Raw genomic sequence first — 22,475 nt, forward strand, 5'->3', positions numbered from 1 at the left:
AGCCGTTGCAGCCATTTGGGGAGTGAACCAGCAGATGGAAGACTTTCTCTCTCTTGTTCTGCCTGTTCCTCTATGTAACTCTGCCTTTCAAATAAATAAAACATAAATCTTAAAAAAAAAAAAAAAAAGAAAAAGAAATTCAAAGTCCTATAGGTGGGGCCCGTGTTGTAGCACAGCGAGTTGAAAGCCACTGCCTGCAGTGCTGACACCCCATGCCAGCGCCGGGTTGAGTTCCTGCTCCAATCCCAATCCCGGGGAAGCAGCTTGGGCCCTGCCGCCCGCATGGGAGACCAGGCTGGAGTTCCAGGTTCTTACGGCCATCTGGGGAGTAAACTAGGAGATGAAAATCTCTCTTTCTCTCCCTTTCTCTCTCTGTAACTCTGCCTTTCAAATAAAATAAACAAATATTTTTTATTATTATTATTATTTGAAAGTCAGAGCTACACAGAGAGAGAGAGAGAGGGAGGGAGGGAGGGAGGGAGGGAGGGAGGGAGAGAGGTCTTCCATCTGCTGGTTCACTCCCCAGACGGCCGCGACAGCCAGAGCTGCGTCGTTCCAAACCCAGGAGCCAGGAGCTTCTTCCAGGTCTCCCACGTGGGTGCAGGGGCCCAAGGACTTGGGCCATCTTCTGCTTTCCCAGGCCACAGCAGGGAGCTGGATCAGAAGTGGAGCAGCCGGGTCTCAATCTGGTGCCCATATGGGATGCTGGTGCTTTCAGGCCATGGTGTTAACCCACTGCGCCACAGCGCCGGCCCCAACAAATCTTTTTAAAATAAATAAATGAATACATTGGGCTACTGCTGTGCTGCAGCAGGTAAATCCCCTGCCTGCAGCACCTGGCACTCTACATGGACACTGGTTCCAGTCCCGGCTGCTCCACGTCTGATTCAGCTCCCTGCAATGTGCCTGGGAAGGCAGAAGAAGATGGCCCCTGACCCAGATGGAGTTCCAGGCTCCTGGCTTTGGCCTGGCCATGCCTTTGGGGAGTGAACCAGTGGACAGAAGGTGTCTCTCTAACTCTGCCTTTCAGATAATAAATCTTTGTAAAACACACACACACACACACACACACACACACACACACAGGTGGCTCCTGTGCCAGTTCACCGGACAGCGCCATAGAGAGGCCCACCCGGCGGGCACTCCCACGAGGGCCGGGTGACACTGGGGCTGGGCGGTAGGAGTGCCCAGCAGGTGCTGTCCACGAGGCAGGCCCGGCGGGGGCTCGGGTGGCTTCTGGCCACCCTGGAGAGGCATTGGGCCTTGCGGTCAGGGCCCTGTTTACGGCACATTTCATACATTCCTGCAGGCAGAATCACCACACGGCGCCTCTGGGGACACCGTGGATACCAGGGAGACGGCAGGCGCCCCGCCGCCAGGATTTACAGCGGCCTGGGGAAGATAAGGCACGCGCGCGGCATGGGGAGGCCCCGGCTGGCGCTGCAGCCCCCAGCACTGACCTGGAGGGGAGGGCCCCGGGAGGGTCCTGGGGAGGGGGTCCTTGCCGAGCTGGGGGCTCAGAGAGGCCTGGAGAGGGACACGCGTGCCCAGCACCCAGAGGGGCTGCAGGCTGATCAGGGGCGGGGGTGGAGGCAGCTGCTGGCGATGTCCACTCTGTCACCGAGCTGTGTGTGAGGCTGTCACGTCCTCACCTGGGACCTTATCTCACCACAGGCCTCCTGCCTGCAGGTCACCCAGGGGAACAGCCTCTCTTCTCCGAGTCCTCCTGGCAGCCTCAGACAGCCCAGGGCCACCGTCCCCTCCTCTGTGACACAGGTGACAATGTGGATTCATGGACTGGGGTGGCTGTTGGGCGAGAAGGCCTGCGCAGCACCTGGCCCGTGGCAGCCGCTCAGGGGGCGAGTGGACTTTCCTGCTGGAAGCCAGCCCAGGCGGGCAGCACAGCCTTGCAGGGTGGTGACACCCCCGGGTCAGCTCCGGGCTCCATCCCAAACAGGGGTCAAAACAAGGGAAATGGGGCGGCCTTGAGTCCCCATCCGAGCACCTCGGTTCCATCCCCAGCTCTGGCTCCTGGCTCCAGCTTCCTGCTAACGCAGACCCAGAAGGCGGCAGCGACGGCTCAGGTGACTGGGTCCCTGGCACCCACGGCAGAGACCTGGGCGGAGTTCCCAGCTCCTGGCTTCTGAGCTGAGCCCAGTCCCAGATGTTGTGGGCAGCTGGGGAGTGAACCAGCAGGTAGAAGCTCCGCCCGTCTCTTTGCCTCTGGAAATTTAAAGGAGCAGAAATGTGTCCCCTCTTCGTCCAGGGGGTACTGCAGGGCACAGTCCCTGTGCAGGCTCAGGAAGGCTCCCGCCTCTTCCTGCTTCTGCTGGTCCCAGGCGTTCCAGGCATCTGCCGCAGCTTCGCTGGCTCCGGCCCAGGCCATGAGGGGCTGGGCTGTGCGTCTTTTCCTTGTCTGTCTCCTGTACGCCGGCCACTCGCTGTTGGGTTTAGGGCCCACCGTCACCCAGGATGGCCAGCTGAGGCCCTCGCTCCATGGCGGGCAGCATGTGGGGGCTGCAGACAAGTACCCGAGGGGCGCTGCGCCTTCTGACCCCACCCCGTTCACATCCTCCATGCAGCCGGACTCCAGGCCCCTGGCTCCCCACAGAGCAGGAGAGCGACTGTGGACAGGACAGGAGGGCACCCACGGCGCTGGAGCCCGATCCTCGGGGGCCCACATCCCAGGAGCTGCTTTGGGCAGCCCTCAGCGCTCTCTCCAATGCCCCAGCTCTGAATGGCAAAGCTGCAAACCCCGGGGCCGGCGCGGGGGCACCGCAGGGTACGACGCCGGCCTCCCGTATCAGAGCACCGATTCATGTCCCCGCTCCTCCTCTTCCCATCCAGCTCCCTGCTCGTGCACCTAGCGAAGCAGCGGCCATCAGCCCGAGTGCTGTGCAGCCCCTGGACTGAATTCCCGCCCCTGGCTTGGGCCTGGCCCAGCCCTGCTGTCGCTGCTTCTGCCCCAGCACGAAGTTCCCGTTCACACCGGGGCTCCCGCGGCCAGGCCCCCTCTGAGCACCCAACCTGAAGGACACACGAAGCAAACACGTTTCCAAGCAAACAATAAAACAAACAAACAGGCTGAGTCTTTCCCAACAGCAGGAGGAGGGTCAGGGATCGGGGATCCTCCTTGGGTTCAGCACACAGCCGCCTGGTCCCGGAACAGCTGTGTGGAGAGGCAGAGAGGGAGAGAGGGAGAGAGGGAGAGAGGGAGAGAGGAGAGGGAGAGAGCAGAGGGAGAGAGGGAGAGAGGGAGAAAGGGAGAGAGGAGAGGGAGAGATGAGAGGGAGAGAGGAGAGGGAGAGAGGGAGAGAGAGGGAGAGAAGCAGAGAGGCAGAGAGGGAGAGAGGGAGAGAGGGAGAGAGGGAGAGAGGAGAGGGAGAGAGCAGAGGGAGAGAGGGAGAGAGGGAGAAAGGGAGAGAGGAGAGGGAGAGAGGAGAGGGAGAGAGGAGAGGGAGAGAGGAGAGGGAGAGAGAAAGCGAGAGAGAGCGAGAGCCTGGCTCAGCTCTGGTTGTTGCAGCCATCTGGGGGTGAACCAGGGGATGGAAGACCTTCTCTCTCTCTCTCTCTCTCTCTCTCTCTCTCTCTCTCTCTCTCTCTCTCTCTCTCTTTGCTTTCCAAATCAATCAGTCAGTCTTTAACAAAGAAAAGCCCTTAGTGACTTATCTGAGGAGCAGACGCCACTTCCCTAACCCTGGACAACCATGGGCTCCTTTTCCTAGGCCGCTCACAATGTAACAGCTTTCAGGTTTAAGCTGCAACATTAACTTTGGGTGTCACTTTCTTAAGTTTAGACAATGAAACAAAAAAGCAAGCCATGAAGTTTGCTGTCTGTGGATGCCCACCTACCGCCGCAGGGCACGGGCCACAGCGGTCTCCCTGTGCCGAGCTCTCAGCTGGACCCGGTTCACCCGGGCACCTGTGTGGCCATTTTGGGCTGCAAGATCCGGAGCTGCTGCACGCCTGTGCCGCACAGGCTTGCTGGCCACGTGCTGGCCACGGTGTCGGGAGCCGAGGCTGAGCCAAGGCGGGCGGCAGGTCAGCTGCATGGAGCGACTGGAGTTTTACAAATTTTCAACTGATGATGGGTTTGTCGGGTCCTGACCCCACCAGGGGCTGAGCAGTACTGTGTACTGCTGCTTTTTCTTTTTATGCTTTATTCATTTATTTGAAAGGAAGACAGAGTTAGAGAGAGAGAGGGACACACACACGCACACACACACACACACACACAGAGAGAGAGAGAGAGAGAGAGAGAGACTCTTTCAAGCCCTGGTTCACTCTCCAAATGGCTGCCATGTCCTGGACTGGACCACGACGCCGGCACCCTGTGTGCTGTGTCCACCACACACGTGACCTCAGGACAGGAGCTGGCACTGTGCCGCAGCAGGGAAAGCAGCTGCCTGGGACGCCGGCATCCCACATGAGCACCCGTTCGAGTCCCAGCTGCTTTCTTTCCAGTCCAGCTCCCCGCTATGACCTGGGAAAGCCGCAGAGGATGGCCCGAGTGCTTGGATCCCTGCACCCAGGTGGGAGACCTGGAGGAAGCTCCTGACCCCTGGCTTCGGCTTGGACCAGTCCCAGACACTGCAGTCATTTGGGGAGTGAGCCGGGCATGGAAGATCACTGTCTCTCTCCCTCCCTCTCTCTGTGTCTCTCTCTCTCTTCCTGTCTTTCAAATATACAAATCTTTCTTAAAAAATAAAAACAAGGTAATGCTAATAAAATCTAGAAAGAGAGGGGCCGGTGCTGTGACACAGTAGGTTAATCCTCCGCCTGCGGTGCCGGCATCCCATATAGGCACCGGTTCTAGTCCAGCTCTCTGCTGTGGCCCGGGAAAGCAGAAGATGACCAAAGTCTTAGGGCCCCTGCACCCGCATGGGAGACCTGGAGGAAGCTCCTGGCTCCTGGATTCGGATCAGCGCAGCTCCAGCCGTTGTGGCCACTTGGAGAGTGAACCAGCGGATGGAAGACCTCTCTCTCTCTCTCTCTCTCTCTCTCTCTCTCTCTCTCTCCCCCTCTCACTGTAACTCTGCCTCTCAAATAAATAAATCAAAATTAAAAAAAAAAAACTAGAAAGAAGGGCTGCACTCACTTGGTGGAACTGTCAGGTTGATTCAGTTCACTTTAATATTGGCTGCATTTAGCAGCTCACAGCGTCCTGCGAAGGCAGCCATGGCGCCCGCAACTCCTGCTCTCACGAGACGCCCATCTGCACAGCACCCACCCGAGCACCTGCTCCGTGGGGGGCACTGCTCTGCCTCCCAGGACACAGCAGGAAGGGGCAGCAAGCAGGCCCCTGCCCGTGGCCCCTCACGACGCAGCAGGAGAGAGGCCAGAAACAGCACCCAAACAAAGCAGATAACGGATAAAGAAAAAACATTTTTTAAAAGGTCACCGTGTGCGCAGGGGGTGAAGCCGCCTCCTGCAACACCTGCGCCCACGTGAGCGCTGGATCCAGTCCCGGCTGCTCCACTTCCCACCCAGCTCCCTGCTGACGCAGCTGGGAAGGCAGCAGAAGATGCCACCGGAACTCGAGCCCGGCCCTGCCTGCCGCAGCCATGCAAGAAGTGACCAGCACGTGGTCCATCTCACTCCCTCTCTCTCTGTTTCTCAGCTTTTCCAATAAAACATGTAAAAAAGAACAAAGCTATTCATTGTGAAGAGGGGCGGTGGAAGTGCAGGGGGCAGCGCGAGTGGGGACCGCGGTGGGGCCGGCAGTGACAGTGGAGTCAGGTTCAGCTCACCTGTCCTTGAGTGACACAGAGAGAACCCTGCAGACAGCTGAGGGGGAGGTACCGGGCCTCGGCCACAGTCAGTGCAAAGGTCCTGAGGCAGCAGCACTAGTGGAGCGGAGTGCGGGGAGAGGGGCAGCAGAGGCAGCTACAGGGCCACGCGGGGCTGCAGGACTCTGTGGGGCACTGAGTGAGGGTCTTGGCTCCGTCAAAGGAACTGAGGCCTGCAGTCTCACGGCAGCAGGGGCAATGCCGAGAGAACCCCGGGCTGGTCTGGCTGCCTCTGCCCCGCCCCTTCCTGTCACCACAGACCCGACTGGTCAGGTCCCAGAGGCCTGGGGGCCACCGCTCTCTGATGTGTGCCCCCCAGGGGCCGCACCCAGATGCCAAGGACCCCTACGCTGCGCTGTGTGGAAGGGAGTGGGTGGCTCCAGTGTGCCCGTGCAGGGGCGGCCACACCACGTGAGTCCCTCAGCTGCAGCAGGCCGGGAGCCCAGCCTCAGCGGGGTGAGGGAGACAAGGATGGGAGCACACAGCCGGGAGGGGGTGACTGAGTGTGCAAAGCACACCCCTAGCGGGCCCCACCTCCAAACACCTGCCCAGGCCCCTTCTAACACCAGCCCCGCCCCACCACGTCAGCCAGGTCACCTTGGCGAGGGCTGCACACCTGACCACGGGGCCTCCCTAGGGTTTCCTGCACGCAACAGGGTGGCCGACAGCCTTCAGGACTGTCGGCCGGAGAGAGCCGCTCTGTGGGGCACGGGAACCAGAGAGCAGGCAGGCGCAGAGCCCCGGGCAGGGAAGGGTGGGGCCTGCACGGAGCCACTCAGCTGCCCCATTCTGGAACTGCTGCCATCCTTGCCCGAGGGGCCCCCCGCCGCCTCCTGCCCTGTGAAGGGGACCTGGACCTGCTCTCCTGGGTAACGCATGGACAGGGCCCCGCGAGCTGGGGCGCTCTTGGTGCAGCCGGGGCAGCAGGGAGCCAGGGAGGGAACCTTGAGATGTCTGTGTCCAGGGCAGGGCAGGGCCCGGGGTGCGGGCAGCCCGGTGCAACCCCACCGGCACCCCGAGGCCCCGGGTGCCGTCCTCCGCGCCCCCCAGGAAGGTCCCGAGCGGCCGGTTTGAAGCAGACATTCACGGCCGGCCGGGCCTGCCTGTTCAATACTCTATCGACAGCTTCACCTTGGCAACCTGGCTTCTCCCAGCAAGCACGGCTTTAAATGCACATCTGCGGACTGGGGGGTGACCTTGACAAAGGGGCGAGGAGGAGCAGAGGAGGGGGACTCCCACCCACCCACCACCCAGGCCCACCCCCACTCTCTGGTGGGGGGCCCCTCTTCCATGCCCCGCCTGGTCCCAGAAACCTCACAACAAAAGGTAGCATGGCTCCAACCTGTGTCCTCTCCCGGGCGACAGGGCCAGCAGCGCCTGTGCAGCCGGAAATCACGGGGTGCCCGCCTGCTGATCAGCCCTCTAATGAGAGATATGAAAAATGGGAGTGACGCCATGGAGGCCGCCCGGAGGCAGGGCCGGCGTGGGGCGTGGCCTGCAGGCCACAGGCAGGTGCCCCCTCTGAGCAGAAGCCAGGGGACAGGGGACAGCGAGGCCCCCCCGGCCAGGCTGAGAAGTGGGAAATTCCTCAGGGCCCTGCGAGCCCGGCACCCAGGGCATGGCCTGCTTCTATCCGTCCACCTGCCCGCTGTCCTGTCCGGCAGTGCCCATTTGGGAAAGAACGCAGGAGGCGGGCTCAGCACAGACGGGAGCCACTGGGGAGCCGGGAGCCACAGCAGCGGCGTGTGGGAGGAGCCGCTGGGACAGCTCAGTGCGCATCCCAGCTGTAGCTGTAGAATCCCGGGCACACGGCTCCCCCACGCCGCGTCCACGGCACCATTGCTCTGCCTCTGCCCAACACGTGTCGGCTTGTACAGCGCGTTCCGGTCTCCCGGCTGGGGGGTGGGGCGGGGAGAGAGACGCAGGGAGACACAGGGAGACGGCCTTTCTCCCAGTGGCTCCTCCCTTTCAAATCAAGGAAAACACCGGTTTCCAGCACGGGGAGGGGGAGGGGAGGGCCGTTTCTTAACCTCCCCATCTGAATGAGTCAAAGAATACGAAATCACTCCATTAGAACCATTACTGTCAAACCACGGGGCAATCAGCTCGCTGACACAGGCCAGGCGGGCGGCCCGGGGCTGCTGCAGAGTGGGCTCTGTGCACCCAGCGGGAAGAAAGGGGCCTGTGCCCCCGCCCCCCGCACGTACAGCACCGACAGACGCCAGCCTCCGGAGGGTGAAGGGGCCCGAGGCGGCCCCCAGGGCCCAGGGCGCAGCCGCAGGGGCCTCACACCCCCCCACCCCCCACCCCCGCCATGCACCTGGCGGCCAGAGCTGTCATTCCCGCCTCCCGGAGGCAGAGCCCCGGACACATGCGCCGTCCTCCATGAAAAAGTCCTGAGGATGGCATTTGACCGCTGTGTCCAGAAGAGCACATCAACCCTGCATATGGAGACATTGTCCCCGCTGGCCTGGGGCTGCGGGCTGGGGGAGTCCGACTTGCCGTCTGGGGGTGCACGGTGGTGATGCCGTCCTCACCGCCACTGGACTTGAACACCTTTCGGCTAAGATGCCCACATCCAGGGGCAAGAGTTATGGCACAGCTGGTTCGGGGGCCCCCTGGGACGCACACGTGCCTTGTTGGAGCACCGGTTCAAGTCCCTGCAGCTCTGCTTCCAATCCAGCTTCTTCCTAGTGCACCCTGGGAGTCAGCAGACAATGGCGCAAGAACCTGGGTCGCTGCCACCCACGTGGGGGACCCGGATGGAATGCTGGGCTCCTGGCTTCAGCCTGGTCCGGCCTGGGCTGCTGCGGGCATTTGGGAGATGAGCGAGTAGAAGGAAGGCAGCTTGCTCCCTACCTCTCTCTCCCGCCGCCCTTGCTCTCACTCTGACTTCCCAATAAATAAATGAAGAACTGGTGTAACTGCATCAGCAGCCCCTGCAGGAGTCCCGGGCTCCCCTGTCTGCGACTCCAGCTTTGACCCGGCTTCCTGCCACGGCACCGGGGAGAGTCTCCATGGGGGGAGACCAGGCTGGAGCTCCTGGCTCAAACCTGGCTCAGCCATTCGCGGAGTGAACCAAAGGATGGGCGATCCCCACCCCCACCCCCGCCCGCTGCTGTCTTCTGCCTTTAAAACAAGTCCATTAATTAACTAATTAATGAGGAAGAGGAAATGATGCCCACAGGGTCTGGGCTCGCCTTCTGCGTCCTGACTCCGGCACCGAGAACGCTCAAGCCGCTAGGCCCGTGCCAGCCACGCGGGAGAGCCGGACTGAGTGTCCAGGCCCGGCCTGAGCCTGAGCCAGTCCCAGCCGTGGTGGCCGCCTGTCCCTCTGCCTCTCAAATCAAGTTTTCAAGATGGTTAAAATGGGAACTTTTATGGCAAGTATTTGTTACCCTAATTCTTTAAGTGAACAGTTAAATGAGTGGGTTGTCACGCCCCTAGGAGCATGGTGCCCCCCCCCAGGAGAGGCGGCTCCAGCGAGGTGGGGCGCGTGCGCACACTCAGGCCCACCGCGTCTCGCCGGTCCCCCCAAATTCCACACGCGGCTGCCTGTGGACCTCCATGCGGTGAGAGCGGCCATGCTCTAGCCACAGCCCAGCCCTTCCCCGGGGCCACTGTGTCCATGCCAGGCCCAGGCCTGGGGCCCCCTTCCATCCCCGGGGCCAGCAGCACGCAAACCCGCGGACGCGCCCAGGAAACAACCTATTTTTTCCAGGGAACCCCAGTTTAGGGAGAGCGGTTCCAGGGGGGTTTGGGGCTCCAGCCTGGGACAGCGCCTCCTGCAAACAGCCTGCTGGCCTCCCGGGGCGGCCTCTGACCCCGCACCTGGGATTTCCGCCAGAGACCTCCGATGTCGCCTCCCTCTCCCCCGCCCTGCTCCCCTCGCCGGAGGGGAAGGGGCGTCTGGTCCGCCTCGGGCAGGGGCCCCAATGTTCAAAGTCCGCCCGGAGCCGGCCGCCCGAGCGAGGGGGAGGGGCTGAGGCGTGCGGGGGTGGTGCCGACCTCCCCCGCTGCGGCCAGGCCCGCGCCCTGCCCCGCGCGCACGCCTCCCCCGCGCCGCACAGGCGCCGAGCCCCCGCCCCCGCAGGCCCAGAGCGGCCAGCCAGCCCGGGGGGAGCTCGCCCCCTAGGGGAGGGCGCGGCCAGTGCAGGCTCCTCGGCCACCCTGCCCCGGCCCCGCCCGGGTCCCGGAGCCCGCAGGTGAGGGGCGGAAGGTCCCCAGGGACCGCACCCGGACAGGCCCCTCCCGCAGGAGCGGGGGAGGGGCACGGCTCGGGCCCACCTCGGGGATTCGCCCAGAGATGGGGGGGGCACCCCCGTGCCGCAGGACGCCGCGGAGCTCAGCGAGGGAACGCATCGGGCGCCCGCGTCCCGCGGCTTCGTCGTCGCGGGTGGGGGCGGGGCGCGGTGGGGGCGGGGCGGGGGCCCGCGCGGGGAGGCGCGCGGTTGCCCTGCGGCCGAACGCGGCTCCGGAAGTGCCCGAAGCCCGGGCCCCACACGGACAATGTGGAATTTTGGGGGGCGCCGGCGGCGCTCCCGCCGCCACCCCCGGCCTCCACAGCGGCCGGCCGCCATGCCGCGGCCACAGGATGCCCGAGCACCCCCTGCGTTCGGACCCTCGGTCCTGCGGGGACAGCCTCCCCCGGGGGGCCCGGCAGGGCTCGCCGCGCTCCCGCCTCTGGGGATCGATCGGCTGGCGGGCGACGCGCGGTCGCGGCTCTCGCGCCGCCGCCCCCTCCCCCGCTCGGGCTACGCAGGACGCGGCCTCCGAGCGGCCTCGCGGTTCCGGGCCGCGGCCAGACCGGGCTCCCGGCCAGCGGGGGAGGCGGAGACGCGCCCGGCCCTTCCGATCGGGCCGCCTCTGCCCGGCTGGGGAGAGGGGAGCGCGGGCGAGCCCAGCGTCCCCGCTCCTCGCCGCCCCCCACCGCCCCGGCCAGACACCCTCCCGGGCGCGCGCTCAGCCCTCGGCGCGCCGCGCGGCTCGAAGCGAGGGGGGCGGGGGGCGCGGCGCTTCGGCTGAGAATCACTTCGGGGTCCGCCGAGCGATTTTTTATTTCATTCCCGGGCTTGCAGCAGCAGCTTTCGGTTGGAGAAAGAAAGAAAGGAATGTGCTGTGTGCGTGGGCCCCGCTGGGTTTGGGGGCGCCGCGGGGACATCGGGAGCGAAACGCAGGGGGGCAGGGAGACCTTGGGCGAACGAAACCCAAATAAAACACACGTTCGCCGCCGAGATGAGCGCGCGGCGGCGGCGGGCGGTGGAAGCAGCTCCAGAGATCATATTTGAAATATGGGTCCCGGGGGCGCACAGCTCCAGGCCGGCGGAGCCTGGCGACGGAGCGCGGCGCGGGGGCCGGGCGGGCTACTCCGGGCGCGCCTGGCGAAGCTGGCCGGAGAGTGGGAGGGGGTGGGCCCGCCAACGGCGTGGAAAACCGCGCGCCCCGCTTCGGCGTGGCGACCCAGCTTGCCGCAATGCGGAGGCACGGCCCTGCGGGCGCCCGTGTGGCCCCGAGATGGCCCGGGCCCTGCGTAAGGGCCACGGCCTCGCCCGCGCACCCTGGCGGCTGGGCCCGCCTGCACCTGGGGCTCCACGGCGCGCTGGCGCGGGGCTCGCGGCGGCAGAGGAAAACCCACCCCTTGCGGGAAGTGTGGCAGAGCCGAACAAGAGAGTGGGGACGCGACGGTCGGCGGGAGGAGGGGCCACGGTGCGGGGCTCCCACAAGCACCCACGCGTGCGCACACGTGCCTGGTCCCAGCAGGTCAGCTACCGGAACTTCCACGGAGACTACTGTGTTAGTCCTAGTAGCCCCTTCCCCTCCTGCTAGGATGAGCGCGAAAAATGAGCCCGAACCCAAGCAGCCTGTGTTGAGGCTGCCAGGGCGTCCCCTTCGGCCATCTGATGCTCCCGGGTCCGGTTCTGGCTGCCTGGGCGGCCCCTCCCGGCACAAACCAGACCTGGGCTCCGCGGGTAAGGTGGCAGCAACCTCGCGGGGGGCGCCCACCCTGGAAAGTGGGTTCTTTTCAAAAGCAGCTCTCGCCCCGCGTTGGCGCACTGGCCTTGCAGAGACTGAGTACCCACCCTCCCGACGTCGCCAGGAGGAAGTGGCTGGCTTCTCCAGGGTGCCATCACCCAGCCCTGTCTCCTCCAGGCACAAGGCTTCGCTGGTCGAGGTGGCATCGCTGCTCCTCTCTGGGGGCCCCGGGGGCCCCTTCTGAGTTGCCATCAAGAGAGCTGTTGCCTGGCTTCAGAGCAGAGGGCACAAGGCGACCCTGCGGGGGCAGGGGCAAGGACAGACACGCCTGCCACCGCCTTTCTCAGGGCTCCCTGTGGGGCACTGCGTGTCCTGGTGGAGGGCAGGGGCCCCAGCCCAAGGCTCTGGGAGTCCCGGGTGGAGGGCCACCGTCTCTTGCTACTCCCTTCCAGGGGTCAGGACAAGGGATCCTCCCGGGCACCCACAGTCTGGGCTGGGGAAGGGGCGGTTCCTGTCCCCACCTCCTCCTTGCGGCCAACCTGTGCTCCCTGCTAACACCCAGAGTTGTTGAGAAGTGGTCTGGGGTCTGGGTGCTGGAGTTAGGAAAGGGGTCCATCTGCCTACCCTTCATGGGGAAGAAATAAACCCCCGTGGGGGGAGCGCATGGCTACCCCACCAGGCGCAGTAAACCCAGGGTGAGGGGGTGCAGGCAGTCTCCGGCTCCTGAGGGGCCCGGGTGGGAGTGGGGGGTGTCCCTCCCGGGGTCTCGGGGAGCCTGGCGACTCCAGAACAGATCCGCTGTGCCGGCGGGCGGGTCACCCCCTTCCTCCCCAGCTGGGCGGCAGGCCCAGCCCGCCTCCTGCGCAAACTCGCCGTCGGGGCACAGCATTCCGCCGAGTGGCCCCTGAGATCCTGGGCTTGGGTCCCCGAGGGGCCTGGCCGGAGCGAGCTCAGCCTCGGCCTGCGCGGTCCAACGCCCCTGGCGGCCGGGAGGCTACGGCCGCCGCGCGCCCTCGCTGGGTGCCCCCCTCGCTGGGTGCAGCGGAAACACCCTCGGTAGACAGACTTCCCCGGGGATTCTCGAGAAAAGAACGTCGGGAAGCTCGGCCCCTTCCCGGACAAGGGGACTGGCCGGGACTGGCCGGGACAGGTTCGCCGCAGACCCCGCCACCAGCCGGCGGGCAGACGGCGACTGTCGCGCGGGCCTTAGAGACCCCTCTGCTTCTGCGGCCGAGCTATCCCACCCGGCAGCGTCTCACCCCCGGCGAGAGCGCCAGAAAACTCCAAACGCACCACGAGTAAAACCTATTTGCGTGCCCCTCCACCTCCAGCCCATAAACCCTGAGCGCCCAGGGCTCCCACCTACCCGCACCTCTCCCCAGCACACACCCGCACCGCTGGGAAAGCCTGCTCTGAGATCAAATGCTGCACGCCGAGCCCCTCTCAGCGCCCCATCCCCCATTCCTGCAGGTCCTGGTCGTCGCGGGAGCCGCGAGGTGAGGGGACACGGCGGCCAGGCTAGGCGTGCGTTCACGGACACCAGACCGCTTGCAGCCGTCTCCGGGGCTCCCGGGAGACTCGCACCCTTGGCAGGCGCTGGCTTTCGCTTCCGCACCCCGGCCCTCCCCAGACGCCCGCACGGCGCGGGCCCCACCCGGCGTTCCGGGACCCGGATGGCTCCTCCGCCGGCCCTCGCCAGCTCCACTCGCGCTCGGCGTTTGCTCTTTTTCTCCTCCGTGGACGCTCAGCCAAGGGATTGCGCAAGCTTCCGGCTCGCTGTCCCTCCAGACACACCCCCTCCCCGGCCCGGCGCGCCCCTGCCCCTCCCACTCAGGCCGCCGCGCTGCGCCCCGGGGCCCCTGGGCCCGACCCCACTAGCTCGCGGGCCCGCCGGCGGCGCCCTCGGAGGCCGCGTGGGGCGCAGCAGCTCCCCCAGCCGGACGCTGGAGCCGCGCGCCGGAACGCGCCGTCTCGCCGCCGGAGGTGCTAAACTTCACACTCGCCGGCTCCTCGGGCCGCGGCCGCGGGGCCCTGGCCGAGCCGTGCGTCGGGAAGCGGAGGACGCGCACTCACGGGGGAAGGAAGGCGTGGTTCCTCGCCGCTTCCGTCGGCCTCCCTCGCGCGCCGTCCCGCTCCGTCCCTACTCGGCCCTCCCCGCTGCCACCTCCGAGGCCTCTTCGGGAACCTCGCCGAGTCCCCGCGGGCTCCCGGGCGGACCCAGACGCGCGCTGCACCCTCCCTCGGTCCTCCCGACCTCTCGCCCTGCTGGGCTCTGGGAGCGGCTGAGAATGGACGTCAGGGCGCAGCGCCAACGCGGGGCCGCTCAGGACCTGAATGGGGCCGGGCTCGCCGCCCTTCCTGGCCGCGCTGCTCGGGCGCGGGGGCCCCCGGGAGCCAAGGCCCCTGTGTCCCCTTCCCCACGTCTCCTTCGCGCTCCTCCATCTTCTCTCCGCCCCTTCCCTCCCCTTCCTCGCCGTCCTAAATGCTCCGGCTTCCCGGGGCGGGGCGGCCGGGCACGGAGGGTGGGGGCGCCCACTTGCCCCCCGCCCCACTCCCGCCCCCTGCCGGTGGTTCCCGGCGCAGCTGGGATGCTTTGGTGGCCCCTGGCAGGGGTCCCCGGGACGCGCACGCCGCCGCCGCCGAGCCGGGCCGGGGGCGAGAGCGGAAGGCCCAGGCGCGCGACCGTGGGCCGGGGGTCGCCGCCGAGATCCCCTCCTCGCGGCCCTGTCGCGCTCCCTGCCCTCCGTGCCCCCCACCCCCGCCGACACGCCTCTCCCGCCCGCTCCCCGGCGCGCAGGGCCCTCCCCCCGCGCCTCCCCGCACCCTCCCGCGCCCTTCCTCCTCCCCCCGCGCCGCCCCGGCCCGGGCCTCCGCTGGCCCGGCTGCGCCAATCGGCGCCGCGGCCCGCCCCCTGACGCCGCGCCGGGCCCGGCCAGGCCCCGCCCGCTGACGTCCGGGATTTGCATGAGTTCTTGTGCAGCCGCGGCCCGGGCTCAGTTGTCTGAGCGAGCGCGAGCCGCGAGCCGGGGCCGGGAGCCGGGAGCCGGGAGCCGGGGCGGGCGCGGGCAGCGGCGGCGGCGACGGCGGCGGCGGGCCTGCCGGGCCGTGCGGGGCGGGCGGCGGCGGCGGCGGCGCCGGGGCCGGGGCGGCGGCGGGGCGCCGGCGGTAGCCAGCAGCGTCTGCAGCCGCGCGCCCCGGCGCGCTCCGGCTGGGCCATGGAGCTGCCAGCTGTTGGCGAGCACGTCTTCGCCGTGGAGAGCATCGAGAAGAAGCGGATCCGCAAGGTGGGGCAGCGGCGGCGCGGGAGCGGGAGCGGGGCCGGGCGGCCGGCGCGGAGGGGGTGGGGAGGCTGCGGGCCGGGCCGGGGATCCCGCGGAAGCTGATGCGGCGCTGTCTCTCCCCGCAGGGCAGAGTGGAGTATCTGGTGAAATGGAGAGGCTGGTCCCCCAAGTAAGTGGCGGCCGGACCCGCCGCGCCGGCGGGGCGGCGGGGGAGCGGGCGGGAGGCGGGGGGAGCGGGGAGGGGGTGGGGAGGCCGGTGGCAGGCACTGGGGAGCCGCGGCGCCGCGCCGGGCCCGGCGCCCTGCGTCGTGCTCCGCTCTCCGAGAAATGCCATCACTAATTTATGCGCTGCGAGGGGCCGGCGGCGCTGCAGGGCCGCGGGGCGAGCCGGGGAGGCCGGCGGAGGGAGGGAGGGCGCAGGCACGGATGTGCGGCAGAAAATGGCTCCTTTCGCCTCTCCCTCCGCCGAACGGCTCCATATTGCAAAACCAAAAAAAAAAAAAAAATTAAAAAGCGACGAAAATGCAATTGTGAGCCGCCTCCCTCCTAGTGGTGCGGGGAGGGAAGGCGAAGGCAGGGAAGCTGGCGACTGTCGCCGCGGCGCTGGCGGTGGAGCGTTTTTTTTTTTTTTCCTTTAATTTGAAATGCGAAGGCACCGGATGGAGACACGCGCAGGCACACGCGCGCGCACACACGCACGCACGCACGCGGGGCAAGGCATATCCTTGTGTGCTGGAGAACTTGCGGGTCGGTTCGCGCGTGACAGCGGGCCCCGGGGCCGCGAGGGGGTGCGGGCGGCGGCCGGGGCTGCGGGCGATCGGACGAGGGGTCGGGCGGGCAGCGGCCGGAGCCCTCACCGGGGAGGGGGCGGCGACCTTGCGCGCGGGGCTCCTGCGGCGCGGAGTGGCTTCGGAACGCGGCGTAGGAGCATGCCTAAAATTGTTGACAACTGCAAAATAAACTGCTGGTTTCATTTTCATTTTCCTCCCCGCTTCCTGCCCGCGTGTGTTTATTCTGCCCGAGTGGGGAGCGGGCGTGCAGCGGGGACCGCGGCCCGCACCCTGCGCACGCAGGCACAGCCAGGGAGCCGACGGCTCCGGAAGGCGCGGTAGGGCCTGCGCCGCTGCGCACCTGGGCGCCGCCGCCGAGCCGGCTCGCGGTGGTTTTTTTAACACGCCGTGCCCCCTCCCTCTTGCCTTGCAAGATATAACACGTGGGAGCCCGAGGAGAACATCCTGGACCCGCGGCTGCTGATCGCCTTCCAGAACAGGTGAGCGTCCCCCGCCCGGCCGCCGCCGTAGCCGCGTGCGGGAAGGGGACGGGGTGGGGGTGGGGGGCGGCAGCGGCGGGCCCCGCCCCCGGGCTGCGGCCTCGGCGCCTCTCTCCCGCGTCCTTGGAGGTGGGGGCGGGGCGGGGCCGCGGAAGGCCAGGCTTGTGTTTTGGGGGAGCTGCGTGTGGGTGGCCCCGCGGCCGCCCAGGAGAGCCCGCGGCCGCCCTCCGGGCGCAGCCCCGGGGCCCCGGTCCGGGGCCTAGGTGGTGCCCTCCGCGAGCCACCGGCCGCTTGGCACGGGCACCTGGCGGAGCAGCGCTCAGGAGCTGGCGTTGTGAAACCGCCGGGACGTCACGGGGCTGAGTTTAACCTGTTGTCGGCTGGAGGAAAGTCGACAAGGCCTTACGCCCCCTCCCCACTGGAGACCCAGGGGGCTGCAGGCGTGGTGGAAGCCCGGTGCCCCTCGCCCCGGCGCGCACGGACACGCGCCACAGCTCGGCTGCCACAGCTGCATTCGCCCCCCGGGGCTGCGCCTCTGTTTCGGGGAGGACCGAAGGGGGCAGGGCGAGGGGGGAGGAGCCGCCCTGCGGCCTGCTAGCCCCCTACCCCTTTTATTTTACATTCTTTACTGTGGCGCGTTGGGCGCTCAAACTGAACCTGTAGCCCTTGCGATCCGAGCCGGCGACCCTCAGCGGCGCGGCTGCTCTCCTGCGACGCCTTTGGGGAGGGGGGCGCGGAGCCGGGATCCCGCCGCGGCTGCACCTGGGAGGTTCCCCCCCCCCGCCTCCGCCCCGCCCCGTAACCGTGTCAGCGGCTGATGCCATATTGCATAATGGGTCCCCGAAGACGTAAAAACGCAGGCTGTTGCAATGCCACGCAACTCGGGAGTCAGGCCCCGACCCAGCCCCGGGGCGTGGCGCAGCTCCCCTGAGGCAGCCCCCGAGCAGGGGGGCTCAGGCCGCGGGAGGGGCCGCACCTCTGGCGGGCTCCGCCACGAGCCTCCCGCTGCACACCGTCTCTCTCCGCCGGGATCGGCGCGTCCTGCGGCCGCCGGGGCCGGGGCCCAGGCCCAGGCGCGTGGGCTGGATTGCTAATTCGGACACCTGGGCGGGCCTGGAGGCCGGCTCCGGCCGGGGGCGGTGCTTCTCCGTCCCGCCCACCTGCTCGTCAGCGCCAGGCCCGAGCCGGTTCACCAGGTGGCTCAGCGCCTGGCCTGGGCGGCCGGCCCCCGCCCCCAGCCCCTAATTGGCTCACGTGCCGCCGGGTAAACACGGGCGCAGCCCCTCCCCCTGCCCAGTGCCCGGCCTTTCCGCCCGCCGCCCTCTTTATCTCAATCCTAATGAGGTCGTTAGCGGCCCCCGGTCTATAACCGAGAGACCAGGTCGGCGCACGGCTCCTCCGGGCCTGCTGGTCGTCCCCAGCCCGAAGCTGGGCTCCAGGGCCGGCACCCCGCCCTGGGCTCCCGCCTCGCTGCTTAGAGAGGCTGGGGGGGGGGGGGGGAGGGCGGTGCAGGTGCAGGACGTCAGAGGTGGGGAGTGGTTCGCCTAGGGCCCTCCTGGGCAGGTGCGGGTTGGCTGCGGTCTCACCCAAGGGGAGGGCTGGTGAGGAGTGAGCAGTGCAGGTGACACCCCCCCACAAGGCTAATGGCACTGCCCCCTGTGGCCCCTCCCCCAGGGAACGGCAGGAGCAGCTGATGGGGTACCGGAAGAGAGGCCCAAAGCCCAAGCCGCTGGTGGTGCAGGTGAGTGCTGGCTCCCCCTCCCCTGGCGTGGGGAGTGGGTGCTTCCACAGCACCCTGGCCCTGCCTCCCTTCCCCCAGGCCCGCCCCTCTCCGGCCGCTCACTGCCGCCCCTCTGTGCGCAGGTGCCCACGTTCGCCCGGCGCTCCAACGTGCTCACGGGCCTGCAGGACCCCTCGGCCGACAACCGTGCCAAGCTGGAGCTGGGCGCGCAGGGCAAGGGCCAAGGGCACCAGTACGAGCTCAACAGCAAGAAGCACCACCCCTACCAGCCGCACAGCAAGGAGCGGGCGGGCAAGCCGCCGCCGCCGCCGGGCAAGGGCGGCAAGTACTACTACCAGCTCAACAGCAAGAAGCACCACCCCTACCAGCCGGACCCCAAGATGTACGACCTGCAGTACCAGGGCGGCCACAAGGAGGCGCCCAGCCCCACCTGCCCGGACCTGGGCGCCAAGAGCCACGCGCCCGACAAGTGGGCCCACGGCGCGGGGACCAAGGGCTACCTGGGCGCCGTGAAGCCGCTGGGCGGCGGCGGCGCCGCCGGGGCGCCGGGCAAGGGCTCGGAGAAGGGGCCCCCCAACGGGCTGGCGGCGGCCCCCAAGGATGCGGCGGCGGCCGGCAATGGCATCGGGGGCAAGATGAAGATCGTCAAGAACAAGAACAAGAACGGGCGCATCGTGATCGTGATGAGCAAGTACATGGAGAACGGCATGCAGGCGGCCAAGATCAAGTCGGGCGAGGCGGCCGAGGGCGACGCGCGCTCCCCGGGCCACAAGAAGCGGGCGGCCGAGGAGCGCCACCCGCCGGCCGACAGGACCTTCAAGAAGGCCGCGGTGCCCGAGGAGCGCAAGGCGGAGGCGGCCTGCCGGCGGCGGGAGGAGGAAGCGCCCGGGCCCGGGGACCCGCAGCCCCAGGACGCCGGCGCCCGGAAGCTGTCCCCGAGCAAGGAGGCCTTGGGCGAGCAGCCGCTGCAGCTCACCACCAAGCCCGACCCGCTGGCCTGGGACCCGGCCCGCGGCGCGCACCCGCCCCCGCACCACCACCACCACCACCACCCCCACGCCCACACCGCCGGCCTCGGCCTGGCCCACGCGCGCAAGCGCTGCCTCTCCGAGACCCATGGCGAGCGCGAGCCGTGCAAGAAGCGGCTCACGGCGCGCAGCATCAGCACGCCCACCTGCTTGGGGGGCAGCCCGGCCGCCGACGCGGGCCCGGCGCCCGCCCTGCCGCAGCCGGAGGTCATCCTGCTGGACTCGGACCTGGACGAGCCCATAGACTTGCGATGCGTCAAGACGCGCGGCGACGCTGGGGAGCCGCCCGGCGCGCTGCTGGTGAAGCCGGAGGCCCCCGCGCCGCCTGCGGCGCCGGCCTCCGCGGCCGAGAAGCCCCCGGCCGAGGCCCAGGACGAGCCCGCCGAGCCGCTGAGCGAGTTCAAGCCCTTCTTTGGGAATATAATTATCACCGACGTCACCGCGAACTGCCTCACTGTCACCTTCAAGGAGTACGTGACGGTGTAGCCGGAGCGCGTGGGAAGGGCAGCACCGCCCCCGGGGGGAGGGCCTTGGCCGCCGCGGGGTGGGGGCCCCCGCCGGGCGCCTTCGCCCTCTGAGCGCGCACGCGCGCGCACCTCGGACCCGGCCGGGCCGCCCGCGTGTCCGCCCGGACCGTGCCGCCTCTCCTCGCGTTTGTACGTGGTGTTATTCTTTGAATCGTATTGTTGGAGCTCAAAGAGCCCGACCCCCCTCCTCTGGGCCGGTATACATATATATATATATATATTTATTTGTAGGTATTTATATATGGAAATATAAAATCCTAGATTTATGGAGTGCCCTCTAGATCATGTTATATTCTATATCAGACAGATTATTTTCTGTTCCGCTCCCTTCCCCTCGTCCACACTTGGGTTCACTTCAGTCCCCTGCCCGATCCCGGAACTGCAGTACCAGTAACCTCGGTATATATTTTTTGATACTGTATACATGGATGTGTTGTTTCTATGTGCAAAAAAAAAAAAGTTTGTTAAAGGCTAAAGGAGCTCTCTAGAAACAGCTGCTACTCTAAGTGTCTAAACGATAAGCTTATTACCTGCTTGAATGTAAATATTAAATGGAGATGTCAAAGGTGCATTTTCGCGGTGTGAGCCGAGCGCGGAGGGGCCGGCCTTGCCCCTCGCCCCTCGCCCCTCGCCCCTCGCCTACTCCCGCCTCCGCGGCACTCAGCGTCTGCCCCGGGCCGAGCGGCCTGGCTTCTCCGGCCCCGAGGCGCTCCCGGGGACGCCCGGAGGCGCGGGGCCGGCAAGGGAGCGCCGGCGGCCCGAGCCGTCCCGGTGCCCCGGGGTTGCCCGGCCCGCGGTGTCCACGGCGCCCACCGGTCAAGTCTTGAGAAGTGGAGCGCGTAGGAGGGGCTGCCGCGCAGCAGCGGTGGTCGCGGTCCCGCGCCCCCAGCCCCAGGCGCGGCAGGGGCACCCCGAGCTCCAAGTCTCCGTCCGGCGGGGCAGGTTCCGCGGGGAGGGACCTCAATCTCCCGCGGGCGCCCCTCGTCCGCATCCCCGGCCCTTCCCCGCCGAGGGAGCCGTGGACGCTCGGTCTCTGCCGGCGCTCTCCCCGGAAGCCGCTAGGCCGGAGGCCCCGACCCGAGGCGCTGGCGGCGCGGCCCAGGCGGGAGGGGGCAGGGAGCTGCCCGTGGAACGAGGCAGGAGGCGGCGGCGGCCGGGGCTCGTGGCGTCGCGGGTGCGGAAGGAGTTAAGGGCCCCGAGGGGGCGCGGGGAACGGGCCCGGCTCGGGTGCGGCCCGGGGGGGCGGGCAGGAAGCCGCTAACCCGAGGCCAGCTTTCTGCGGACGCGGCGGTCTCCGGCTGCCCGAGCAGGGCCAGGGGCCGCGCGGGGCCCCAGGGGTCTGGGGTGCGCCGGGCGCCTCCCCTGCCCGAAGCCCGTGCGGGGGGCCCGGGGCGGAAGAGGTCAGCCTGGTTCAGGATGGCGGAGAGGTGGCGGGAGCCCGGGGGAGAGCTGGAGCCCGGGAGGGCGGCGCCGGAGGGCGGACAGAGTGGCCAGTGTTGGCTGCAGGCCACGAGCGCCGACGCTGGGGGAGGGGAGAAGGGCAGGGAAGTTCTTTAAAAAAAAAAAAGAAAGAAAGAAAGAAACCGTTGGGAGTTTCTCGCCCTGGGTTTTGTGAACTGGCCCTCCCACCACCCGCATCACCCCGAGCCCCCTTCCGAGTGAGCGCAACACGCCCCTCCCCCGCCGCGTAATGAATGTCCTGTGCCAGCCACAGGCCGGGGAGGGTGCGCTCGCTGCTGGCAAGCTGCCTGCTCCGCACTGGAATTGGGCCTGTCCGTCACCGCCTGGCACACAAAAGCCCGTGCCAGGCGAGGGCTCCGTCTCCCGGTGCAGACCCGGAGGTGGGAAGGGGAGCCCCTTCCTCAGGCCAGCGCTGGGAAATGGCACTCCCTGGGCCCCGCTACAGAGCCTGCAAGGTGTGGCCCAGGCCTGGGGGAGGGGTGTCCTGGGAAGAGCCCGGGGCAGAGGCCTGGGTAGGTCAGCAGGGGCTGCTTGGGTGCCCAGGCTGGTGCCAGGCCTGGTGGGGTGTGGGAGACGGCCAGGGCAGGGGCCTGGCACCCCATGAGCGCCTGCCCACTCAGGTGCCCTGCATTAAACTTCCCTGTGGGGGGAATCTGAGCTTCTGATGGGCAGACAGCTTGTCCATGGTTCATGGCCGCTGCCTGGTTTTCTTCTGAGTCCAAAGCCTAGCTGGCTGCTCCCTGCCCCACAGAGACACCCCCTGGCGGCTCCTCCCCGGGTCCTGCTGGACACGGGCCTTTGAAGATGCGGCCAAGGCTGGGGAATGCTCAGGGTCAGGGGCCCTGGCACAGGCGCAGGAGGCTTTGGTTGGTGAGGGTCCCACGGCGCCAGCCCTCATGGTGGGGGCTGCTTGTGCCTGACCCCCCCTCCTTGGCCTTTCACGGGTTGTCAGCCTTCTCACAGCTGGCTCTTCAGCCTGCACACCCAGAATCCCAAACTCAGTTGTTTTTCCCCAACTGAACCTTTCGCATGGGGCTGGAGCTGACCCAGCACTTGCTCGTCCGTCCCCCGAAAGGCCAGCCCCTCCCAGCTGTTTTCTGGGGAGCCAAGCTCGGGTCCCCTGGATGGGCGGGGTCCACAGATCCGGGGTGCTTCGGGTCCAGGGTCGCCAGTGTGAGCAGAGAAGAAGTGAGGACACCCAGCTGACTTAGAATTCCAGGTGCACAGTGCAGAATTTCTATGTTCCCATGCAACGTTGGAGACATACTTCTCCTTTAAAAAAAACACATTGATTCATTTAGTTGAAAGGCAAAGTGACAGAGACAGGTCTTCCATCTACTGGTTCACTCCCCAGATGGCTGCAACAGCCGGTGTTGGGCCAGGCCGAGCCAGGAGCCTGGGACTT

The 22,475-nt window shown here is 67.3% G+C and overlaps 1 protein-coding gene across 1 annotated transcript; it reads left to right on the forward strand.

Annotated features, from left to right (window-relative positions):
• The first annotated feature begins 14,757 nt into the window (after window positions 1-14,757).
• Window positions 14,758-20,178, forward strand: CBX4 (chromobox 4). Its single transcript, XM_070059969.1, has 5 exons — window positions 14,758-15,046; window positions 15,169-15,212; window positions 16,248-16,313; window positions 17,988-18,054; window positions 18,177-20,178. The coding sequence occupies exons 1-5, from the start codon at window positions 14,978-14,980 to the stop codon at window positions 19,566-19,568; spliced, it is 1,638 nt and encodes a 545-aa protein (XP_069916070.1). The 5' UTR covers window positions 14,758-14,977; the 3' UTR covers window positions 19,569-20,178.
• Window positions 20,179-22,475: the final 2,297 nt, after the last annotated feature.

Source organism: Oryctolagus cuniculus, chromosome 17 (genome assembly GCF_964237555.1).
Source record: "Oryctolagus cuniculus chromosome 17, mOryCun1.1, whole genome shotgun sequence".
Taxonomy (NCBI): Eukaryota; Metazoa; Chordata; class Mammalia; order Lagomorpha; family Leporidae; genus Oryctolagus; species Oryctolagus cuniculus.

Bases quoted from the DNA above. Each gene is read 5' to 3' on its own strand.
- CBX4 (XM_070059969.1), top strand. From the start codon at position 14,978: ATGGAGCTGCCAGCTGTTGGCGAGCACGTCTTCGCCGTGGAGAGCATC. The intron at 15,213-16,247 runs GTAAGTGGCGGC...TTGCCTTGCAAG, and splicing joins TGGAGAGGCTGGTCCCCCAA to ATATAACACGTGGGAGCCCG. The intron at 16,314-17,987 runs GTGAGCGTCCCC...CCCCTCCCCCAG, and splicing joins CTGATCGCCTTCCAGAACAG to GGAACGGCAGGAGCAGCTGA.